General features: G+C 50.8%; 1 protein-coding gene across 1 annotated transcript in view; it reads left to right on the top strand.

The window, feature by feature from the left end:
• The first annotated feature begins 6,379 nt into the window (after positions 1–6,379).
• The window catches only part of CSMD2 (CUB and Sushi multiple domains 2), a 316,793-nt gene continuing 313,415 nt past the window's right edge, over positions 6,380–9,757 (top strand). Inside the window, exon 1 of the mRNA XM_054170896.1 lies at positions 6,380–6,660. Coding sequence (XP_054026871.1) covers positions 6,504–6,660 — 157 coding nt within the window. The 5' untranslated portion in view covers positions 6,380–6,503. The remainder of the gene's footprint in view (positions 6,661–9,757) is intronic.

Below are 9,757 nucleotides of genomic sequence, written 5' to 3'. Positions count from 1 at the left end.
GGCTGCTGAGTGCGAGCAGCATTTAAGCATTTCCCTCTCATTACTGTTTTTTCCCCCCTCTGTTTCAGGAGCACCCAGTCACGATTATCCTATTAATGTGAAGAGCATGCTTCCCTCTTGCTGTTATTTGTCCTGAGAAAGATGATTTGGCATAATTCTTTTTTTCCCTCCCCTGTGCTAAATTGAGCTTTTCTTTGTCAGGATCAGCTGTTTACAGTAGCTTCCTTATAACACTTTAATTTTCGATTTTGCTCCTTTGAATGCTGCTTTCACTTCTGCCTGTAAATATTTTGATGTGTGTGCTTGGTTGGTGCTTGGGTTTGGTGGGTTTCCCCCCCTCCCCCCCTTCTCTCCCTTCCCCTTTCTTTCTTGAAATGTGGAGAAGTGAATGCAGCAGCTGCTTGTGGTGCTTCAGGATGTGAAGTAGTCACATTTCATGGGACACACTTCTTGTTCCCTCCCCCCAAAGAAAATTGGTTGCAGTGGGAATAATTTGCCTCATTAGGAAGCTGGCAGACAGCAGTTGATGCAGATGCTGACCCAGGCTGTACCCAGTATCTGAAGGGGGCCTACAAGAAGGCTGGGGAGGGACTTCTCAGGATCTCAGGTAGTGATAGGACTAGGGGGAATGGAGTGAAGCTGGAGGTGGGGAGATTCAGACTGGATATGAGGAGGAAGTTCTTCACCATGAGAGTGGTGAAGCCCTGGAATGGGTTGTCCGGGGAGGTGGTTGGGGCCCCGTCCCTGGAGGTGTTTAAGCCCAGGCTGGATGAGGCTCTGGCCAGCCTGATCTAGTGTGGGGTGTCCCTGCCCATGGCAGGGGGGTTGGAACTAGATGATCCTTGTGGTCCCTTCCAACCCTGACTGATACTATGACACTAGAATAGAATAGGATAGACCAGGCCAGGTTGGAAGAGACCTTCAAGATCATCACATCCAACCCATCATCCAACACCACCTAATCAACTAAACCATTCAACCAAGCACCCTGTCAAGTCTCCTCCTAAACACCTCCAGTGATGGTGACTCCACCACCTCCCTGGGCAGCCCATTCCAATGGCCATTCACCCTCTCTGTGTAGAATTTCTTCCTAACATCCAATCTGAACCTCCCCTGGTACAGCTTGAGACTGTGTCCTCTTGTTCTAGAGCTGGTTGCCTGGGAATAATTGGCCTCATTAGGAAGCTGGCAGACAGCAATTGATGCAGATTCTGACCCAGGCTTTTCAGAGAATTGGTTTGGTTATAGATAGACCTCTAAGATATCATCAAGTCCAACCATCAACCTAACACCTCCACAGCCATTAAACCATGGCCCACAGAAAGCAACTGACCCAGTCTGTGCCCCAAGGCTGTCATAGAATTGGTTGGAAAAGACCTCTAAGGTCATTGAGTCCAAGCATTGAGCTAACACTACCATGGCCACTAAACCATGTCCCAAAGTGCCCTGTTCACACATTTCTTGAACACCTTCAGGGATGGTGACTCCACTACCTCCCTGGGCAGCCTGTTCCAGTGCCTGACCACCCTGTCAGTAATTTTCCTTAATTTCCAACCTAAACCTCCCCTGGCACAATTTGAGGCCATTCCCTCTTGTCCTATCACCTGATACTAGAGAAAAGAGACCATCCCCCACCTCACATCAAGCCTCCTTTCACTGGCACAGGTTACAAAGCCTAGTTGGGAAAGGTGTGAGAAGGAAAGCAGCAACTCTTATCCCTAGGGCTTGGGCAGTCCTCAGGACCACTTACTTGCTCTGGGAGCTGGTGGTGTCCCTGGGAAGGGTCCAGGAGGGGCCTGAGCAGAGAGCCCGCTGCAGTGGTGGGGTCTGCAGCTCTTCAGAGAGTCGCTGGACACGTTTCCAGATCTCATGGCAGGCCTCATCCAAGCCATCCTGGGGAGTGTTGTTGTGGATCCAGATATGCCTAGGGAAAGGTCCCAGTGGGGACAGACCCTCAGATTTTAGCACTGGAGGTGAAAAGAGCTTCTTTTCAGAGAGCATCTTGCAGCTTCTTCCTACCTGCAAACAGTCCTCTTGCAAGAGGCAGTTTGTGTTGGTAGGGACGAGCCATGGCAACCATGGAACCCTGGGGTCTGGCCACTGGTGGAAGAGCAATAACTGGAAATTTCCACTGGGCTCCCAGCAGGAGGAATGGAAATGGCAGTTTCAGGTCCTTTTTACATGGTTGAGAGTGGTTTCTGGCACAAATACCTAAACAAACTCCAGCCATCACCGTTCAACTGTCCCAATCTCCCTGCACTGGAGCTCCGTATTGCTTCCCCCATCTGCAGGTTGCTAAGCCCTGTGGAATGCACCAAGGGCTGTGCCTATGCTTCCTTCCCCTTCTCTTGCCCTCAGCCCTTCATCTTTCCACTGACAGAAGGTGAAGAGCAGTGGCCTTGTGTGACAGAAGCAGTGCAGGCAGAAGGGTCCCTGCTGTAGCATTTACTCTTAACACCGCCCAACGCTGAGGAGCAGCATCCCTGTCTTGAGGCCCACCCAGCAACATCTTTCATCCCTGCAACTCTTTGCAGCCCCACTCTGCCTCCACCCTCCACAGCATGTGGCACAGAAGTCTGCTCTGCCAGGAGACAGGAGGAGGAGAGACTAATTTGAACTTGCATCTCAATAGCTGAACCTTTTCTCTGCTTGGCCACTTTCTGTTCATGCTGTGAAGGACTTTAGGTCTGTGTGTCACCTTCTATAACTCTTCCATGTTTCCAGAAGCACAGTGGCAGTTTTGGCCTTCTGTGCTGGGGGAGGAGAGGATCTGTAGCCACCTTGTAAGCCCTTTGTCTGCTGTGAGGGAAGATCTTGCTCTCAGTTTTGGAGCTTGCATGGTGTCCAGCAGCAGGGCTGTTTCCTTTCAATACCTCTGTGGTACTTTTGGCTGCTGGGCTGCAAAACCTGATTTAGAGACGAAAATGGGAGGCCAAGTATTTCTGAAGCACAAAAGTGATGTGCACACCTTCAGATGGGACCAAAATCACTGCACTGTACACCAAGATCTTGGCTCTGCACTTATCTCCTTTCAGATAATCCAGAACTGGACTCTCCTGTCATTTCAGTTAAATGGTGACTGCAGTTTCTTGCTAATGGAGACATTATTCACATCTATCTCCTAGCTCATGGTTCTGCCTGGATAAACACTCTTGTGTGTCTGTCCCTCCACCCCCCCAGTAGTGACAGTATGTGGATAAGAAGGAATAAATGAGAGAAATTGTGTGGCATTTAGGGAGAATTTTGTTGTTGGTGGTTGGTTTTTGGTTGTTGTTTTGCTGGGGCTTTTTTTGTTGGTTTTTGGGGTTTGTTTTGCTTATTTTTTTCCCAGTTACTAACTGTGCTACTTAAACATTTAGGGAAGATGATCACTCTCGGTGTGGATGTCTTCTGCAGCTCCTCATCTCAGCAGTGGTTGTGTTAGTGAGCTGCCCACAATCCTGGGAGCATGATGCATGTGGGAGAAGGGAAGGGAGAGAGAAAGCAAGAACAGCCCTCTGGATATAGCTTTGTGTCATAACTAGAGGGGAAACTCAGTTTGAAGTCCTTGACTATGTCAGGGTCTGTTGCTTATCCTCCAGGAAGTGAGGGCTTGGTTCATACCTGGGTGTTGCTCTCAGCTCTGTGGGTTAAAGTGGAACTTGCAGGCGTTGCAATGGCTTTTACTTATCTGGAGGGACCACAGAACAGATCAGGCTGCCTTGGCAGGAGGGCGAGGCGCCGTGTGATAGAGAGAACGTTAAAAAGTTGGTTGAATACCTGCGGAGAAGGTGGAGAGGGCAGTGAGGTCTGAAGGCAGCCGAGTCCTCTTGCCCAGGCGCTGGCTGCGGGTGGCAGTGCGGAGCAGGATTTGGCTGCGGGTGGCTGCTCGCACTGGAGGCAGGATTTGGCTTGCAGTCGAGGTAATTTTGCAAAGGTGAGAAGCGAAGTGAGTGGTAGGGGCTAGAAATGGGTTGTTAACCAGAGCCTGCCGATGCTTTCTTCTCAGAGATGGGTTGCAGTCCAAGAAGCTGGTTGCTTTCTGCTGTATTCCTGAGTCTGGACCATTTAGCAGACAAGTGCTGTGGGGCTTTCTGAGGGTCTTAGACCCTAGACCTCGTTGGTTTCTAGAAGGAAACTTACTCGGGAGGAAACCTTTGATTTGCAATAGCTATTTTATTAGCCAGGAATAAAGTGGGGCTGTATCTCCTCAATGAGTTTATTATGCCTGTAGATTGTTCTTGATGCAGGGCTGGCTTTGGCTCAGCCTATACCCTGCTGCTGTGCAGCAACCAAGTCACATCTTCAGCTGAATGCGATTTTGGGGCTGGGGGGATTCTTTTGAGGGGAATGGCTGTATAAGGGTAAGCCAATGTATGGAGCCCTGAAGTGTGGTACCCTGTTCTCTGATCCTTTTCTCTTTGGATCCCTGCCGTTGAACAATAAGGTCCATTTGAATAGGACACTGCAGTTTAACCAGACATAAAGCAACTCTTTCATGTAACAGCCCTGGTTGCCTTGGCTCTTGGCACCGATTCACAATGTAGGCAGTGGAGGGATTGAAATGCAGAGGGGACAGAGGGAAAAGGGAGTGAGAAAGAGGATTGATTTTGAGGGTGGAGGAACAGATTTGCAAGCCCCTCGATATAATTTGGGTTTTAGCTGTCAAATAAGCTCATTCAAAGCAACCGGAACAAGGCTGAAGAAGGGGGTTTGCAGCAAGAAACTGCAGCAAATGCAAAACACTGAGGCAGGGGGATGGGAGGCGAGTTGAGCCGGCTGCAGGGTTGGGCGAGCTGGGGATGCTGGAGCGACGGGGACCCGGTCCCAGCCCTGGCCCTAGCCCCGGTGCCGGTCCCAACCCACCTGGCTCCCGGACGCGGGGAGCCGGCTGCTGCCTCGGATCCTCCGGGCTGCGAGGGGCGGGCAGCAGAAGGAACAACAACGAAAGAAAGGGGGCTGGAGAAGGGGGATGTCGGACTGGGAACCACCCCCTTCCCTTCCCCTTCTCCGCAGGCAGGAGTGGGGCTTTTGGGAGAGGGGCTGCTCCTTGGCTGGCAGCCCAAGAGAGAAGCAGGTTCTCGCCGGGAAGGGCGGGGGGGGGGGGGGGGGGGGGGAGGAAATGAGAAGATGTCTTTTTGTTTGGGTTTCTGTCATTATTTCTTTCTTTCTTTCTAAAGCTTTGGTGTCACGTTGGAGTTATTTTTCTTGTCCATAGATCAGAGCATCATTACCAAGATAATGAAGTTCCTTAACGGACTGCATTCCCCGCCCCCCCCCCCCCCCAGTCTTGCATGCAGCTACAGGGACAAATGTACTGAGAGATGGTAAAAAAACCCAAACAACCCATCACCACCAAAACAACAGAAGAAGAGGGTGGTGGTGGTGGAGAAACGCCACTTTGTCAGCCCAGGGAAGGGACAGCAGTTGCTGCTGAGAGTATTTGCTGGCTGGGTGGAGTGGGTACAGCCAGCACAGCCTTTCCCACCTCCACACCTCCTAAACCAGTCCCACCCGTGTCAGGGCATTGCTGTGCTGCTGGGATCCATGCTGTTGAGGACAAGTCAAAGACTGGTGGGGTTGGGGTGGAGTGGCTGCTTTCTCTCTCTTTGTTTCTTTGCTGATCTCTGTCTTGTGTGCCGACCAAAATTTGCTTTCTCACAAAAAAAATTGTGTCAATATCATCAAGTTGTTTACAGAGGCTGGGAGAAGGGGGGCGAGGGGGGTTCTGGAGGCTGCATGGCTCTGGCAGAGGGTTTCGTAGCAGAGATGCTGGCTGTGTGTACATACAGATACCGTGCTGTGCTCCATGCAAGATGGGGAGGGTAAGGGTGTTGGGGGGGGGGGGGACGGGGGGGGCTGGGAGACTCGTACAAGAAACCTGTAGTGTGGATTAAAAATAAATCCAGCGCTAAAGCTGGTTTGTTGGTTCTGGTCGGGTGGGTGCTGGTGGGAGGATTGTGCTGGGTTTCGGAGGAGCAAAGTGAAGCGAGGTCTTATTCGGTGGCTGCACAGCAGCCCCTCACCACAGCCCCCTCGTCCTCTCCCCTCCCCAGCATTTAGCGAAGAGGAGAACAAATATATGGGGAATGATTAATCAACTGGCTAATAAAAAAGTATAAATCCCCGGGGGACTGTGTGCTGCTGCTGCTGCCGAGGAGCTGGCTCTGAGACAGGCACCGGGAGGGACGAGCCAGCCCTCCTCTCCTTTCCTTGCCTCTCCTCTCCCCGAGCTGCTGCCACACTTGGTTCATTCCAGCTGCAGAAGCTCAGAGCCTTCCATGCGGTGGGATTTTTTTTTTTCCCTGGGCTGAAAAAAAGAATAATAATAATTAAAAAAAAAAAAATCACAAGCCTGACCTGCCTTTTTATTTATTATTTTTTTTTTACCCCCTCTTTCCTTTCTCCTCTTCATCCAGCCAAGCCGAGGACTATCCCAATTGCAAAGGGGAAGAAGAAGGGGGGAAAACCCAACAACAACAACAACCAGCCCCCAGCACGCCCCATTCCTGCTGCCCTTTGACATGCAACCTTCCTGGGGATGGGACAAGCCGGGATGCAGCTGCGGATTTGGAAGGAACTGGGGGAAATTGGGGATCTTTGCTCTGATGACGGTGGAAGTGAGCTCCTGGAGCCGGGTGCTGCTGCTCTCCGTGGGGCTCTTGGCTGTCTCAGTGACTGGTAAGTGTCATGGAGAAAGCTGGCAACTTTAGGAGCCTTTCCCTTCCTGTTCCTTCGATCAAAGGACCACTGTTAATCCTCTGGAGGGGGGCTGGGGGGTTGGGGGTGGTGGTGGTGAGGATGACACCCTGTGTGTCTGCACACACTCATGTGGCAGCACATGCTTCCCTGGAGCGTTCCATAAGGAGGATATTTCCTTCAGGTCTCTGTAGCTTAGTGCAAGATAGTTTCCCCCCCCCGCCCTGGATCCTTTGGGAGCAACAATTTGAAGCTACGGGGCAATAAAAGGTGGCTTTATGTCATCTCCTTCCCCCTTCTCTGGTGGGTCACATCCTTTGTGCACAGTTGCTGCGTGAGATGCAAGGTGACTGTGAAAAATGCCATCACAGTTTCCCCTTCTGTCCTTCCCTTGCATCTTAATTCAATATTCCACCACCCTAGTGTTCGCCCATAGCCGAGAACACAGATCTAGGACACCTTGCATGAAGATGGAAGCACTTTCCCCTTATTCCTTCTGCCTTGCAAGTTGATGATCGTCTGAAAAAACGAGCTCTTTGGCCCCAGCATCATGGGGTGGTTATTTGGTTGGGGGTGTGTGAAATACACATTTATTGACTCGAAAGATAGCAAAAGAAGACTTGGATCTGGGAGGAGTTTCCTTCTGTCTCCTCCTTAGTTTCCGCAGCTGCCCTTGTAGCAAAAGCAGATCTAAGGACTGGAGTTTATTTCTGGTGTAAACCGGCAAATATTTAGGGACTGTCCTTCTCTGTGTGTGTGTGGGAGGGGGAAGAGTGGGAGAGCTGAGTGTTTGGCAGTGTCTTCTTTCACCACCGTGCAGTGCCCCGATTTTCCCAGAGTTTCTAAGTCATGTTTGGCATGTCTGCTGGATCTTAGGCTGGAGGAATGTGTGTTTGGATGCTGCTGGCTGTGAAAGCTGCTTGGGGTTTTTTCTTTTTCTTAGGGGGAGGAGGAACTTTGAGGTGCAGCCCTGGGTTTTATTATGTAAGGCAGATTTCCTCAAAGGAGATCCAGAATTAATATTAACTGCTCCTCCTGAGTACTCCTGCGGTAGACCTGAAGAGTTTGGCTAAGTGGAAGTGTTTATTTGGGAAGGGTATAAACACACCCAACCGACCTACAAGTCCTAATGAAGGGGGAGTGAGGCTTGTGGTGAATGTTCCTCCCCTTTTAGCAGGAACATTTACCCTGTACACAAGAGGAAACCATTCCAGCAGCTTCTGTCGTGCTTTTCTGATACAAGTAGACCGATGTAGAGCTACCTGAAGACAAGATTCACTCTAGCAGGGGGCTACAGCTTCTGAGCTCTCAGTGGCTTGCCCAACACTAAATATTCCAGGCTCTTCTCTGTATCTGCTTGGTCAGTGTGTGCCCCTTTCTTCTCAGGCCCCTGGCTCCCTTCTCTCTCTGCATTTAGTGTGCTGTCTGTTCTGGATCCTTCACCCAGAGGTTGGTGCTCTGTTTTGTGAGCAGATCTGCAGAAGCTTTCTGCACCTCAGATGCTTTTATTTGCATCAGAGCTTAGAGGCATTGCTCAATAGCTCCTCTTCTTAAATTCTGAGATCCCAATAATGACCTTTTTGTCAAAGCAAGAGGCCAACTTTGCAATCAGTGGCTCGCTGCTAGCTGTCAGAACAGCCAGCATGTAGGGCCTGAATGCATCCTCCCCTGGCAGAGCCCACGGTGGTTTTGGGGTGTAATTCCAGAAAGGAAGTTTAGTCCAGGCTGGGACTTCTAGCACCTTCGCGGAGCAGATCCTGAACCTCTGTTGTAGAACAGAGTCCTAAGAGGCTTCATTCTAACCTCTCCTGCTCCCGGGGTTTGTGTGGATGGTAATAACCCAGCGTACCCATAGTGTGGCAGTAGAGCTGTACGGCTAAACCCAGCAGTTAGGAGTCCTGGCCCTCTGAAAAATAAAAAAGGAAAGAAATCCTCCTGGCAGCACGTCAGCTGTGCTGTGTCAGTCGTCCTGTGCCCGGTGATGTCCTTCTCAAAGCCAGCAGAAAGCAAGTGCCTCCTTCAGCTGCTGCTGGGTCTGGAGGCACGATAACGACCGCAGCTTGTGTCCGTGCACAGGACTGAGCGAGCCGTGGGGAAGGTGCTGGTCTGTGCTATGCTGGAATTCACTCTGTGTGTGCAGGGTGGGGGGAGAGGAAATGTTTATTACACTTTCCCCTTTTAGTTTCAGGGGTGCAGTCATGATGCAGCTGGTTTAAAAGGTGCAGAGATGTGGCTGCTAGATCACAGCGATCCCTGCCTGGCCTCTTGGAAACAGTGCAGGTGCTGAATCTGCAAGGGGCTTGTAGGGTGAGGAGTGATGGCTCTGAGCTGGAAGAGGGCAGATTGAGACTGGAGATGAGGAAGAAATTCTGTACAGTGATGGTGGGGAGACACTAGAACAGGTTGCCCAGGGAGGCTGTGGCTGTCTCCTCCCTGTCAAGGCCAGGCTGGATGAAGCCTTGAGCAAGCTGGGCTGGTGGGAGGTGTCCCCACCCGTGGCAGGACGGTTGGAACTGGATGATCTTTAAGGCCCCTTCCAACCCAACCCATTGTGTGAATCAGTGTGGTCTGTGCATGGCCTCTCAGCAGTAGCGTGGATGATGAATCTGAAAGTGCATTTCTTGATTGTCAGAGCAGTGAGAGCCAGGAATGGTTTTCCTTTCTGTTCCCTGCTGGCTCATTAGCTGTGTGTGGGCACTAGAAGCTGTGTGGGGGGTATGTCCTGGCTAGGAGTGCTGGAGATAGACACACACACACAATTTCTTATTGAAGACCTGTTCCAAAGGGGTTCTCTGTACCATTATTTACACACTGAGCTTCACTGCTCAGCATCTTGTTTCTTACTGGGTTATGGGAGAGTGCGGTGACTCAAAACAAAACCTGGGCTGAGCAGCTTAAGCTCATTGTAACTTTCCCCTTTGTTTGTTTGTTTTTTCGTGCTAGAAAATAGTTTGGGACAGCCTGTTGGTGTGAAGAGGGGAGGGTGCAATGACTCAAAACAAAACCTGGGCTGAGCAGCTTAAGCTCATTGTAACTTTCCCCTTTGTTTGTTTGTGTTTTTTTGGTGATAGAAAGTAGT

Source organism: Dryobates pubescens, chromosome 20 (assembly GCF_014839835.1).
Source record: "Dryobates pubescens isolate bDryPub1 chromosome 20, bDryPub1.pri, whole genome shotgun sequence".
Classification (NCBI taxonomy): domain Eukaryota; kingdom Metazoa; phylum Chordata; class Aves; order Piciformes; family Picidae; genus Dryobates; species Dryobates pubescens.
Note: the sequence above shows the minus strand (reverse complement) of the source record. Positions and strands in the feature narration are given on the sequence as shown.